Here is a 15,623-nt window from a genome sequence, read left to right as displayed (position 1 = left end):
TATACTATTCCAGTGACTATTTCACAACAGAGGTGTTGCATAGTATGATACGAAATTAAAGGCGCTCCAGCACATTAAAAATGACAGGCATTCTTTAAGAGCACGGAGCTTTCCTCGCAAAATAAATCAATATACTATGACACAAAACGAGAAAGGTAGTTCAAAAACTCATTATGTCCTAACATCCGTATTGAACAACGTTACATAATTTTAACAAATCATTAGAGATAAAAATGACTCGATTTAAGTAGAAACATTTTTAAGTTGGCCATGAAGAAGATTCTGTTTTGGATCGAGAATAAAATCGCTGAATGAAAGCGGGTTTCTGCTTAATGTAACTGACTTTTCTTTTTATATAAGCATGTTTTCTTCTTTACACGAGCAATCTCTCCTTTATTGATTCATAAAGAAATCCTCTCGACAATATGAGCATATTTCTGCTTGAATCAAAGCACTTTTTTCTCAAATGAAATTAAAAAATCACGCTAAACGTTATTGAATACGGATACCAGGACTTAATACTTTTTTCGACTACAGCTCTCTTTTTTTAGTAGTCACTCGAATTATTTTGGAAGGGAACTTCGTGCTTTTGAAAGATGCCATCAATCATGATACGTTGGGGTACCTTCAATCTCGTATGATACAGTGCAATACCTTCGCGCTTCGTGGCAAAATAGTAACTCGAAGTGCCGCAGCACGCTGGCGCCACGCCGACCGTCGCGAAATTATCGTACACAGGAAAAATACAAGAGTCTTCAGCTGAGGCAAATCAAAAGGTTTATCCGGCTTGGGAATAACAAGAAGGGAATTTCTTGAGAGATAATTAAGTCCTATTGCACCAAAGAGTGGTAGAGAGTTTTAGTGAATTTTGAAAGTTATTTCGAGAATCTCCCATTAAAAGACCATAAAATACGAATCTCTGTTGGTAACAGTATTAATTGAAGAGCTAATATGTTTTAAACGTGTATCATACGGTTATTTTCAATTCGCCTTCAGCTGCGTCCGCAGCAATTGTTGTTGCAGATATGTTGTGCCTACTGATCTCAGCTCATTACATAGTTGCCTCTCTGAAGGCGTTTAATGTGGTGAAGGAGAGCGCCTTTTTGGAGAACCAAGGAAGTGAGATTGAATGAATCGCTCAATTCCTACTTTGTTCGTACTCCAACAGATTGCGCTACTTGCGCACATAAAACGCCTTCAGAGAGTTAACTATGTAATTTGCTGAAATCAGCACGCACAACATGTTCATAACAACAATTGCTGAAGACGCAGCTGAAGGCGAATTGTTCAGTTATAAAAAAGAACATGATTGGAAGTCTGCATGTAACGAGAGGGCATGTATTCGATCGGCATGAATTCGAAAAATAAAAACGTGAACCGATCAACACCGATTCAATGGGCACATAAATAAAAAGGAGGATCAAAATCAGTAGAATACATGCATTTACAATGAAAATTTCAAATTACAATATCTCGAAAAAAGGATCTGCCAAGATTTTGATTTTCCGCGATTTCAAGTCTACACGTACCATAGACTCATTCCTTGCAAACCGTTTTTGGGTACATTTTTGTAGCATTTCTGGTCGCTCGAAGACCTTTTTGTGTTCAAATTCCAAAATATAGCCGTGAAGTGTGAAGAAAACAAATATAAACTTCTGGATTCTTGTTTTTCTAAAGATCTAAAAACTCATCCTGATCAAAACCCGTTTTAAGGAACACCGGGCGTGTGCGATATTTTCAAGGACACTAAAAATACTTTCCTCCGTCTCAACTTAGCCGCCCCTCATTTCAATATAGGAGGGGTCGAATAAACATTCAAACGAGGCGTTTTCAAATTGCATATATACAAAAAAATGTGCATTTACATGAAAAATGTGCATATACATCAAAAATGTTAGTTGACGCTGAATGTCTAAAGATATATTAACTAACTAACTAACTATTTTATTTTCAGACATTCAGCATCCTAGGCTTTTGCCGTCTTTACAAAAAATTTGGCAGATGCATATACATAAAAAATGTGCATATACATAAAAAGTGCGCGTATACATAAAAATATTGCATATAAATGTGCATATACTCGTACATGAAATATGTGCATACACATAAAAAATGTGCATATACATAAAAAACGTGCATATACATCAAAGTGCTGATAACCCGTGAGAATCATCCCTGTCTCAACGTTCAAAAAGGAACTCCTCATCGATCATAAGTCTGACGATTTCAGTTAGGATCTCAGTGACGGCGGCACCCCCTAGTTCTCTTATATTCCGCCTGTAAGTCTTCATAGCCTCCTGTAGTTCCGTTTCGTCCAAATTTTCTGGATCTGGTTGCTCAGGGAATCCAGTTCCCCCTTTCCTTCTCATCGCTGAAGCCGGCAAGCAAGCCGCGATGATGTAGTAGGCGTGGACTCCCTTCCTGCGAATGTCTAAATCACAGATTAGTCCAGATCGCTAACATCCAATCTAGCCAATGCTTCAGAAGCGTGAGTAATTTTTGCTACAGGTTAGGCAACTTTAGAAAATTGATGGCACTACCAGTAGTGAAAGAACTTGACCAGATCGAGAGAAATTTCCTATTGAATCTGATTATAAAGCTTGAAAAAAGTATAAATAGTAATGTGTAATAATGGTTTTTGATCAAATAAGATTTTATCAAGTACTGTTATGCTAAGTATTCTGTTCCAATATTCTTACAACAGTTGGTAGCAATTAACTGCTCTCATGGGGGCCTGGCGGGAATTCAAAACTAGGAACCAAAAGTCTCATTTTGGCAGGATTTTGCTTTAATTTTCGGTTTCTAAGGCTTTAAACTTCAAAAATATGATATATTATAATCTGCAAATTTTTTCAATAATGTTATCTACTCAGTATACTGATGAACTCTGATTTGTTTATTTCCACCGATAAAGCACAAAAACATAGCCCGATTATACGAATAAAGAAGGAGAATTAATTAAAATACGGGTAAACAAGGCTAAAAATTATTGAAACACTTAAAGGCAGGACGTTTCGAGCTGCTACCAGCTCATTTTCAGCTGCAAAAACAAGTAAAAAATTGAGTGGCGACCTGACCCCAGCCGTTATTATGAGTGGTTACGTGATAACGGCTGAGGTCAGGTCGCCACTCAATTTTTTACTTGTTTTTATGTGTTTTTGCAGCTGAAAATGAGCTGGAAGCAGCTCGAAACGTCTTACCTTTTAGTGTTTCAATAATTTTTAGCCTTGTTTACTCGTATTTTAATTAATTCTCCTTCTTTATTTATTTCCACCTTAATTATTTAATCTGGAAATATTGAACCACATAAATTCTACTGAGAAACTAATTCTTGAATTCTTCGGAACGTTTCATCCCACAAAAATCTGAAAAAGAAGTATTCTCCCGCCGAAAATCTGCTGAAAATAGCCAAAATTTCAGTTTTGGTTCCTAGTTTTAAATGCCCATGGATTTTCCCGCCAATGGCGCTCACAAAACTACTCACGCTCCTCCGCCGATGTTAGCGATCTGGACTAATCTGTGGTCTAAATCAACCTCCTCGAAAGATGGCTTCGGTCGGCGGTCGCCCAGCTGACGACACAGAGCGCCTATGGAAAAGTTGAAAATCGTGTTCTCACTACATCGGTAAAATTCAAAAGGAAATTAACCGCAAATTAAATATTCTGACATCCATTTTCTTTTGACTATCTCTAGAGAACCTGTCGATACATATACTTGAACGGTTATTACAGATTGAATCGTACACACGAAATTTAGTGAGTAGCCCCTCGACATAGCAACTTCGCTGCTGCCTATAGAGAGAGAATGTTAACAATTGTGCTATTCAATGTCTATGTTATGGCTGTTGCTATGTTATGCCTAACAGTGATTCCGCCAGTCACCCTATAATTGATTAACCATTTTGTATCTATATTCATTATTTCTCTAGTGATATTTCTATTTTCTTTTGATGTATTTTTAATTCTGTAATACCGTTATTGGATGGCGAATAAACAAAACAACACAAAAACACAAATTGCGCTATTCTGCATTATTTGTATCTTCAGATATGGTCATTTCGCGCACAGTTTAGTAAGTCAGCGAATTTGAAAAGAAAAAAATTGAATGGGAGTTTTGCGCGACGATAGGGAAAATTCAGGAAAAAGTCACGTTATTTGGAAATGAAAAAAAATTATGGGCTGCGCGCATGGGCTCACCATACTGCCGTGCTAAGGAAGAACGCCGTATGGACATTCTAGAGTTGCCAAATTTCCCCGAATAAAACATGTATTTTTGAAGAAAGTTATGCATCTTTCTCATGAAAATTTTCCAACTTTTTAGATAAAATTACGAACAAAATCCTCTGAAAAATTGGAGAAAAAATATTCACAAATTTTCCTGAAAACAAGTGATTTGTCGAAGGAAATTTGGCAACGCCTGAAGGCTCATACGGAGTTTTTCTTCAGGGCGGCAGTGTACCGACCCGTGGCCCAGCTACCTGTGGACGAGTGGAATGAGTCATTAGTCGTCTTTTTTTATGCCATCGGTCGCCATCAGTCGCCGTCACTGCGCAATCATTCGTGTTTTGTTTCGTTGATGCCATCAGAAATGGGCGGAGCTTAGTTTGTCAAACTGAGCTAGACCATCAGTCACGTGACGCTTTGACGCCATCAGCCGCAATCACTCGTAACCCGAGTCCGGAGTGTCTCCATGGAGCACCATCAGTGAAACCTAACCTCTAACAATTTTTTAGTAGCGTAATCCCGTGATCGCGTCGTCCTCTGTCGTCATAACAAAGTCAAGTTGTCTGTGATTGGATAGAGAAAAATGGGCGTAACCATCAGTCGCAATCACAGCGATGCCATCGGTAAGCGACCGACGACATAAAAAAAGACGACTTTGAAACTTGTGTTTTCTATTTGATATTCTGAAAGTACCATGTGATTAGATTACATGGAGAAATTTTACATATTTTTTGAGCCAAAATCGCGCTTTCAAAAAGTCCGAAAACACGACGGAATTTCAAACGCGCAAGAGGCGGGAAAATGATGGAACTTATGTACTACAGCGGTCCAATCCTTTATCATTTTTCACTGATGATTGTTACAATAAAGCAAAAACCAATTTGAAATTGTCGCTTGTTAACTATACATAACATGAACGAGATTCGAGTCTTTGATTCTGAAGGTATAGTTTCTACTTCCCTACTGTTTTCATGTACAAGTAGTGGAAAAATATCCAACAGAAGATGTAGAAAACCATATTCACTTCCCAAAATTATGAACTTTTTGGTCAACATCATTCTAAAAGGCCACTCACAATGGATACAGAAGAGCGCCTTCAAATCAATCCGTAAACATTATGCAAAATTCTGATACCACTATTCGTGCGTCACGCCAGTCATATTGCATACCCCGCCATTTGCAGGCGAATCATTGACTTCAGGCAACGGGGTACGAATTAAACCTTCGTTCGATGGTCAAATCGAATACCGAAGAAGGGGCGAAAGTCAGCCCTTATTTTGGGAGGCTCTTTGCGGAAAAGTTGCGCTTTTTGATCTGCGTGTTTCTCAGTTTCTGAGTTACTTTTTTGGATTTTTTATGTGCGCATCGTGTCCCATGCGTCATTTACCTGCAGAGATATGTATTCGCAAGTCAGAATTTGCCCATGGTCTAGTGATCCATCGGTAATCGAGACGAGTAACTTTGCAGAGCTGGTCATCTTAGTGGGACACATTTCTATCAAACGGAACTATGGACAGGTGGGAACGATAGGGTGCACTCAAGAACGCTGGATAAGAAACAACGTATATTTAAGTGGACGTGATTCACTTTGAAGAAATTAAAAAGCGGGATTTTACATTCTGTCAAACGGAACTATGCTGCCGTACTAAGGAAGAAAGCCGTATGAGCCTTCAAGCATTGCAAAATTTCCTCAGATAAAACACGACTTTCCCGTTAAAATAATGAAAATTTTTCTTCAACATTTTCAGATAATTTTGTTCGCAATTTCATCCGAAGTTCCTGAAAATCTCGGGGAAAAATAATCATAAATTTCCCCTTAAATAAACATTTTAGTGGAAGAAATTTGGCAACTCTCGAATGTTTATACGGCAATCTTCCTTAGCACGGCGGTATGTGCCGAGTGAATGCGGCATTCATGAGCCATGGGCATGTGACAAGAGTGTTGTGGACAAGACTCATGATTTAAAGACTCCCCACGCACGCCGCGTCGCCACTGACGTCACTGGCGCTTCATGATTCCCATTCATGCTTGAGACCCTCGACCCACACGAGCAAACCCCTTCTTTCCCACCTCTCTTTGGCTCCGTTTGGCAGAGACGCGTCCCATTTTGGTGAAAGCGGTGGTTAAAAGGCGATGAAATCATAGAGTACATAGAGTCGTAATGTAATTGGGAGAGCTGACGCCACTTTTAAGCATTTTCCATGTCTCGAATTCCGAGACTCCTGTGTGACGCTGGGTCACTTTTTCGATACATAATCGATTGTTTGCGATACACGGGTACCCGGCCATCCGATGACAACAACAACAACAACGGAGATAGGAATTACCACGTATTCCACACCGCCATTTTGGATCGAAAATGTATCGAAAAAGCGACCCGAACTCGGCGCACACCGGGCTCGGAATTCGTCGAGCAGAACATGGCACCAGCTCTCCCATTTACATTACGACTCTATGTGCTCTATGGATGAAATCCACAAACCATAGTACTGATGCAGATGACCGCTCCAGTGATCCCGTTTCATCTCCGGAGGCAGGTTATCGAACAGCACATGACATAGATCGATGGCGGGCGAGCAGACTTTTATCATGCCGAAATCGAAGAACGCCACGTCGACTAGTGTGCCATCGGCGCCGTATTTGAACATCATGTTGCCCAAGTGTATATCCCCGTGAGCCACCACGGGTAAAGGCCCTGCGGCGGCCGCACTCTCTTCAAATCGCGCCTCGGCATTCTCCAGGGTTGCGCACAAATCGGTCAAGCGGTCCCTATATTTGGGCTCTCTCTGCAAAGGCTCCACGCCTCGAAACAGACACTCTTTAAAAATCTGAAATACAACATCACTGGCATCGTTAAACATACTTGGAGATCTCTCGCGGAACGTAGGGACAAGGCGCATGAGTGCGGTTTTAGAACAAATTGAGATCGTCACCTTTCAGGCAAAGTATCACAAGCGCCATGCGACGTTTAAAAAGAGCCTTGCACAAAAAGGGCTAAAATTCGCCCGTTTTCGGGCCCTCGAAATTGGGGTCGGTGTGAGGTATTTTTTCATCTATAGGGTGACCCTTTACACATAATAAAATTTCAGATTGAGTATACGCACCGTTTTTGAAATATGGGGGGGCAAAGTCCCCGATTTTTACTCATATTTGCAGGTATTTTATAGTCGAACTTCGGCTGCTACAAGGTACCGGATGTAGATATTGAAGCGCGGTTTGCGGTGATTTGTCAAGCTATTTCTGGATTATTTTTTCACATCTTTTACAAACCCGCAAATGGTTTTTCGGGGGGGGGGGGGGAGCTTTATTCATATTATCATGACCGTTCGTATACGTCTTACTGGCATTAATTGCTTCGTTCTCGACTCCTCTCCACGCCGTAATCATGATGGTATTTTCTGTTAGGAATCTTTCTTCTTCTTTATATTTGACCAATTCTAATGTTGTCTCCCCCTTTTTCCCTTTTTAAACCCCCCCCCCCCCCAATTCTAAACACTCCCTCTCAAGTGTATATTCCTGTGCGGCAGATATGAAGGTGTTATTTGTGGGGAATTATTTTCTGTCTTTATGGTTGATAAACTTTGACCCCACCTATTTCCTCCTTCCCCCCTTTACCCCTGTTTCACCCCCCCCCCCATTTCCACCGTACCTTACTCGAAGTTGTCTGCTCCCTCTGCAGCAGAAATGAGGATGTTTCCGGTAACTATTACACTATCCGATAACTATTATACTCTCACAAAAAAAAGTATTCAAGCATGTAAAAAAGAGAAAAGAGGGGGGGGGCAGTGGAAAGAGGGAATAAGGTAGGAAATATGAACTAGTGAGGGGGGATGGGAAAGAGAAAAAAGGGTGGGGGGTGTCTCCCTTGTATTGAGTTTAAAAAAGTAAAAAATTCTTCGCTGGAAACATCCTCATTTCTGCTGCGGAGGGAGCAGACAACTTCGAGTAAGGTACGGTGGAAATTGGGGGGGGGGTGAAACAGGGGTAAAGGGGGGAAGGAGGAAATAGGTGGGGTCAAAGTTTATGAACCATAAAGACAGAAAAATAATTCCCCACAAATAACACCTTCATATCTGCCGCACAGGAATATACACTTGAGAGGGAGTGTTTAGAATTGGGGGGGGGGGGGAGGTTAAAAAGGGAGAAAGGGGGAGACAACATTAGAATTGGTCAAATATAAAGAAGAAGAAAGATTCCTAACAGAAAATACCATCATGATTACGGCGTGGAGAGGAGTCGAGAACGAAGCAATTAATGCCAGTAAGACGTATACGAACGGTCATGATAATATGAATAAAGCTCCCCCCCCCCCCCCCCCCAAAAACCATTTGCGGGTTTGTAAAAGATGTGAAAAAATAATCCAGAAATAGCTTGACAAATCACCGCAAACCGCGCTTCAATATCTACATCCGGTACCTTGTAGCAGCCGAAGTTCGACTATAAAATACCTGCAAATATGAGTAAAAATCGGGGACTTTGCCCCCCCATATCTCAAAAACGGTGCGTATACTCAATCTGAAATTTTATTATGTGTAAAGGGTCACCCTATAGATGAAAAAAAAACCTCACACCGACCCCAATTTCGAGGGCCCAAAAACGGGCGAATTTGTGCATGGCTCTTTCCGCCGCCATTTTATTTTTTACAGAGAAATTGTTCAACGAAGCTGTCCGAAAATTTCACTGAATTTTCTTTGTGCTGCCGATAAAATTTAGTGAAATTTCCAAACAGATTCAACCAACAATTTCTCGGTAAAGAAATAAAATGGCGGCGGAAATTTTTAAACGTCGCACGGCGCTTGTGATGCTTTGCCTGGAAGGTGACGAGATATTAATGATTTCAAATGAAACTACATAGTCTTAATGCATATTCTGTGAAACATCATTATAGGTCAAAATAGAAAACTAATTCATCGCTCAACTACTGTTGAGGCCTTCACCAAATACACTAATATATCTCAAAGACATTACATTCATATTTCTCGCGGAAAATGCACTAGAAATGAAACAGCAGGGTACAGTAAAAGCCCATTTGTCGCCTATAGGTGTCCGGAAGTCAAAGTACTTAACATTTACGATCTATTTTTCGGCTCAAAATATGATTTTATATGAAGATAAAATATGACAATATGTGAGTAGATCGTGCGCACGCTCCTCCCTCCGTTCGCCCGAAAAAGGAGGAAGAAAAAGGAAACAAAGCAAGCAAGAAGGAACGGAGGACAGAGGAAAGAGTATTCAGTTATATGGTAGTTATTCATAGCGAAATTGACTCAAGCTGCGTATTAGATGCTTTAAAATTTTCTGGAAGGACCCCCCCTTCCCCCCAGACCCCTCTTGCACCCCAATCCGTTCGAAGTGTCTGGATTCGCTTATGTAGACAACAAAATCATCGAGGGATTTATCACCTCTTTGCATTCAATACTACAAAACTTTCGAAAAAGCTCAGCTTCATCAAAATTTTTTATTTCGGCTGTTACTTCTTCAAAATCAGCCGGGTCTTCCCTTCGCCATGCCATTGATAATCCGTGGAATCCGCCCAATCTATCCGATATAAGCGCCAGATGGTTGTCATCCAAAACTGTGGCCCTTAATCCTCTTTTCTTTTCACTTTCCCTTGCTACGTATGGCTGGAAATCTCTCTGACGAAGATCCTTCAGGATGATTAAGTCCTCCTCAGAATTTTGGCCGTCGATAGCTCTCCCGCACACGAAATCCGGAAAACTTGCGGACAAGATGTCGTATTCGTCGTATTTCCGGAGAGAGGGCACGATCTTCGAGTAGAATAACACCTCGTTGTGGAACATAGCATCCAAAAAAGTTTTGGACGGAAAGCCACCCCTGCTACTCCTGCGAGAAAAATGGACAGTGTCGAGCGCTGAATAAATAATTATATTTAAACATGCTTGGAGAGGTCGCGAATATAAAATATAAACAAAAATAAAATTAAAAGTAAGAAAAAGAAGTAGATTTCTAATCATTATGCTGTCATTATTACATTTTTTCATTTTTTTTATGCTCTGATGATGGCATAAGCCGAAAGGCCTCATGAAAATGTAATAAATAAAAAAATGGCATCACAATGGTTAGAGATCTACTTATTTTTATTACCTTTATTTTTATATACAGGGTGTAACAAAGTCCGTCCCACTCCATAATTTGGTGAGGCAATAGTTTAGTTTGGAGGTCAATGCTACCTTCCGCCGATTACGTAGCATGGTGTCAACGATCATGGTGTCAACAAACAGTTTTTCTAAGTTTTTGTTGACACCATGATCATCCAAAAATAAAAAATTCTGACCCTTCTGAAAAATGATCACGGTGTCAACGATCACGACGTCAACGAAACTTAAAACTTGCCTCAATAACACCTTTTAAATTTCAAGTCTTGTTTTTCTTGTGTTATTTACTCTAACCTAACTTAACCTAACCTAACCTAACCTAACCTAACCTAACCTAACCTAACCTTACCCAACTTCACCTTAAAAGACCTATCCCACTTTCACAGAGCTTAACTTTCCCCGACCTTACCCTACATAACTTTAACCTTACCTACTTAATCTAACCGTACATGTCCTGACCTAAACTAACCTAATCCAACTATACGTGACCCAGACCTCTCCTGTACACTTAATTTTTTAATTTTACTCACAAGGAAGATATTTTTCTGTTTGTTGACACCGTGATCGTTGACACCATGCTCAGGGCCCATTTTTGTGTTTTACTGCCTGATCACGACGTCAACAATCGTTGACTCCATGATCAGATTTTTGGTTTGTTGACACCATGATCGTTGCCACCATGCAAAGTTACCCTTTCGGCCCAATGGTGATTTCGTCCCCCACCTGACATAAGGGTATAACTAACCTCTCCAGTGAACTCTACCGTCCATACAACTTACTGCTTCCCCGGGCTCATCTCAATTTGTAGTTACGCCCTAATGTCAGCGAAGCGACGATTTATACAGGGTTATTCAAAAGTTACGCACCACTGGCCATAACTTTAGTTCTAATTATGATATCGATTTGCGGTTTGTGGCGTCCTTCCTCATATCGAGGGGGAAACTTTTTGAGGTACTTTTCACTTCTTCACCCCCCCAGGGGGAGGGGGGGCGGGGGGCAACTCAAAAATTTCAAATGGCAACCCCCATCATGTGATACATCGTTAGAAAGAGCATAAAAAAAGAAAATTTTTGGCGCAAACCGGGAGTCAATCTGACCCCCCTGTCAAAAGTTAGGGGGGTCCAAAGGTTATTTAGGGGGTCCGTACCTTCATTTTTTAGAGTAGCTTCAGCGGCTCTTGGACATACCGTTTCTCTTTTCAAAGAATCCTCGAATACTCCAAGTCTGATACCGAAGTCTTCATATTGCCCCCGGGCCACCACAGCCCCCCCGTAGGGGGGGATGGGCCTGTTACAATGAAACATTGCATTAAAATGCGAATAGTCACAGAAGAGCTTCAATCTTAGCATCAAATCCGAGTGGAACTTCTTGCCAATGTTAACGCAAACGCAGCCTGCGACTTTAAAGTGAGTTTTCAAAACTCTTAGCCCCCTGCCCCCCCTCATTTTTGGTTGCAGAGCGGGTAAAAACCGGGAAATTCACTACAAATAATGCCCGAAACTAATGTCCAACTTGAGGAGGACCCTTGAAACGTTGCGATCAGTCGGAGCATTGAAATACAAGGACTGCCACCCCCTTAAAGTACGGAAACATCCAAAACATCCCCGCTGCCCCCCTCATTTTTCGTTGCGGAGCGGGTAAAAACCGGGAAAATCGCCAGAAATGATGCCCGGTTCTTACCAGCTCTGCAACGAAAAAAGAGGGGGGCAGCGGGGGTTTTATGGATGTTTCCGTCCTTAAAGTGGGTGGCAGTCCTTGTGTTTCAATGCTCCGACTGATCGCAACGTTTCAAGGGTCCTCCTCAAGTTGGACATTAGTTTCGGGCATTATTTGTAGTGAATTTCCCGGTTTTTACCCGCTCTGCAACCAAAAACGAGGGGGGGCAGGGGGCTAAGAGTTTTGAAAACTCACTTTAAAGTCGCAGGCTGCGTTTGCGTTAACATTGGCAAGAAGTTCCACTCGGATTTGATGCTAAGATTGAAGCTCTTCTGTGACTTTTCGCATTTTAATGCAATGTTTCATTGTAACAGGCCCATCCCCCCCTACGGGGGGGGCTGTGGTGGCCCGGGGGCAATATGAAGACTTCGGTATCAGACTTGGAGTATTCGAGGATTCTTTGAAAAGAGAAACGGTATGTCCAAGAGCCGCTGAAGCTACTCTAAAAAATGAAGGTACGGACCCCCTAAATAACCTTTGGACCCCCCTAACTTTTGACAGGGGGGTCAGATTGACTCCCGGTTTGCGCCAAAAATTTTCTTTTTTTATGCTCTTTCTAACGATGTATCACATGATGGGGGTTGCCATTTGAAATTTTTGAGTTGCCCCCCGCCCCCCCTCCCCCTGGGGGGGGTGAAGAAGTGAAAAGTACCTCAAAAAGTTTCCCCCTCGATATGAGGAAGGACGCCACAAACCGCAAATCGATATCATAATTAGAACTAAAGTTATGGTCAGTGGTGCGTAACTTTTGAATAACCCTGTATGAGCATGAAATTTGCCTTATGATGACTAGTGAATGTTAGGGTGAGCACGTTGCTAGGAATTTTGTTTTAAAAATTAGGTTAAGATAAACCAATTGCTCAAAGTTTTGGTCATGAATCGTCATTAGGCGAATTTGAACGTTGACTTTTCGGGAGTATCTTTTACATTATAGGTAAAATAGCTGTGCCGGGTCTCTTGAAAACATTGCCTCTAGAAAAAACTACACTTTTTCTGATGAGATACTGGACAGTGTTTGCAGTGGGCACTGCAATATGTTTTTCTTTAAAATTTCGCTCAGAGCAAACTCAACATACTCGATGAGTTCAAAACCAACTATTACAAGAAAAATGACTCCTTATCTTAAATTTGAATCAGTAAACTGAAAATTTATGTTGGAGTTTTTTAGGCAACGTTCGTTCAATTCAGCATAAAGCTGATATCTCACTACAGAGGAAAAAAACTCACACGCAAGCACAAATTTCTCTCTAAGAGATACGCTGCTCGGTGCAACACGACTAACAAACGTTAACAAACTGTTTTCTTAATAAATACAGCTAGTGTATTGTAAAACCTGCTATTCGTTTTTACGATGACTGGCACTTCAAAACGTAGGCCTGCTGTATTCTCCACGAGGACATCACCAAAAATCGTATCCGAGCAGAAGTAAGGTGTGCCTGGGCGGCTCATCACTTTGAAACGGATGAATTTTTCCACGTCATCCCCAAAGCAACCACCGTTCACTGCTTCCGGGAATATAACCGTATTCAGCTGTTCCTCTAGGTCCATTTGATCAAGTGATAAAAGTTCCTGAGAAAACACTTCATTCAATACGATTTCAAAAGTAAATGGGCATAATATGTAAATCACTTTTATTGAGGAAGATAAACCACATCAAGATCAGACTCAACTTCGTATCTAGGTATTTCTTTTTGTATTATTTGAATGTCCGTAAGATAAACTCAGACGAGTTGTAATTAGTACGAATAGAACTGACTTGTTTAAAAGGATCAAACTTTGTTGTCAAATAATGAATCAATATTTTATAAATGTACTTTTTTTTTTATCTAAGTCGTTCCTCTATGAAACCATTATGAGGTCCTCAATTTTTTAATTTTTTTTTGACATCTTATGTTGGACTGTATCTTTCGTCTTCACGTCTTTGGTCAGTAAGTAAATGATCGATTATGCCGTGGTATCGCTTTTGAAGCGGGAAGCTCAAAAAAACGCAAATTTCTTTCGCAGATCATGAAGTTAGGAGTGCATTTTAAACTTTGCCAATGCGCTTATCGTACTTTTTAAGACAATTACTGATAGAATTAACTCTTATTTTAGCTCTCGCAAAAGTTTATGTAACAGGCCCATTGTCATAGTAATGCCTGCCAATTATCTACGCTTCATTCTCCACATTGTACGGCAAAAAATTGTGAATTTAGACTTTGAAAGGGACGTTGTGCAATTATTGTCACGGTAAAATGTAGAAAAGTACCTAAATTACTTTACATATACTTTAGTACATTATACTTTCATTATTCGAACCTTCAAGAAACGTTTTGCACGGGAGGTAAAGTTGGTACTTCCTACGATGAGCTCGGTCCGTTACTACCCATCTCACAAAAATACTCATTCCAAATTGCACCACACTCTGACAACCTGGCTGCGAGTCGCCAGAAAATATAAATACAAATTTTATAAATCTTTTTGCAGAAAATATATTAAAAGAGAGGAAAATATATTACAAGGATAAGAAATATATTTAGAGAAATAAAAATTATATAATAAGAGGAGCAAAATACATTAGGGGAAATAATATATTCAGAAAAAATATATAAATACTGAAAGAAAAAAATAGTAGGGAGAAATAGTTTTTAAAGTGGAAATTTATTTTATAATCTACTTACCCAAACGGCGGCCCTTATATAGCGCCAAGTAAAGGGACTACGGAGCTAAATTATTTGAAAAACAAAGTTGTAGCTGAAACTGTAACCACTGAAATTTAAAAAAATTCAACATCGCGTGTGTCAAGGACTGAACTTTCCAATTTAAAAAATAAAAATAGGAACATAGTCAATAAAACACTGTCAAAAACCGAGAAATTAGCCATCAATGATTCGTGAACTGGGATTGCAGATAAGGCTTTGATGTTTTAATTTTGGTAGCTCGTATCACAGGTTTAACGATAAGATGACCATGCTCAATAGCGAGATATCTCAGTTGAGAGCACGAACGCAAATCATTATCGTATGCTGTGTCGAAAAGAGAAGTGATCAACTACAAGTAGATTCGATGGTTTTAAGTGGTTTCACTTGAAATCATAATCGGTTACTGCTTCGTTCTCTTTTCTTTTTGTCTAGACGAAAGGTCCCCGAGGTAACTTACTTTTGCTCTTCACAAATTTGTGAATGGGTCTGTTGCAAAATTCAGCTTGAGCCAAAAGGATAGTTCATTCTTATTTTAAATGGCTCAAAAATCACGATGAGCGCATCGTGAAAGTCTTAAATACTCCTAACTTCACAATCTGCGTTAAAATTATGCGTTTTTTAAACTTCCCGCTTCAAAAGAAATACCACGGCACAGGTGAACATTTCTTGAGAGGAGTCGTTCCATCCGATCCTTGGATGCTACACAATATTCAACCTGGCTGACGACGCACAGTGGATCGAGTCAATAGGAGAGGTCGGACAAAATTTGGAAACTTTAACCGCTTATAACTCCCTTTACACAAACTTTGAGGTTCTGAAAGTGGTTCCATTGGTTTTCTCGTGAAATTTTCTTCCATTAGCACCCCTTATAATTTAAAACGTGACG

General features: G+C 40.3%; 1 protein-coding gene across 2 annotated transcripts; it reads right to left on the bottom strand.

Moving 5' to 3' along the window:
* Positions 1–1,425: 1,425 nt before the first annotated feature.
* LOC109033420 (uncharacterized) lies at positions 1,426–15,188 on the bottom strand. 2 transcript variants are annotated; one of them, XM_072301402.1, is made up of 7 exons: positions 14,717–15,188; positions 14,355–14,472; positions 13,390–13,625; positions 9,627–10,068; positions 6,707–7,052; positions 3,533–3,587; positions 1,426–2,439 (listed from the first exon to the last, which is right to left on the bottom strand). In XM_072301402.1, the coding sequence occupies exons 3-7, from the start codon at positions 13,602–13,604 to the stop codon at positions 2,181–2,183; spliced, it is 1,317 nt and encodes a 438-aa protein (XP_072157503.1). In that variant the 5' UTR covers positions 13,605–13,625; positions 14,355–14,472; positions 14,717–15,188; the 3' UTR covers positions 1,426–2,180. The 2 variants fall into 2 exon arrangements, with proteins under 2 accessions (XP_072157503.1, XP_018901570.2); XM_019046025.2 differs by lacking the exon at positions 14,355–14,472 and having other exon boundaries at positions 14,717–15,184.
* Between the last annotated feature and the right edge of the window lie 435 nt (positions 15,189–15,623).

Source organism: Bemisia tabaci, chromosome 6 (assembly GCF_918797505.1).
Source record: "Bemisia tabaci chromosome 6, PGI_BMITA_v3".
Classification (NCBI taxonomy): domain Eukaryota; kingdom Metazoa; phylum Arthropoda; class Insecta; order Hemiptera; family Aleyrodidae; genus Bemisia; species Bemisia tabaci.
This window is presented reverse-complemented; position numbering and strand designations above follow the sequence as displayed.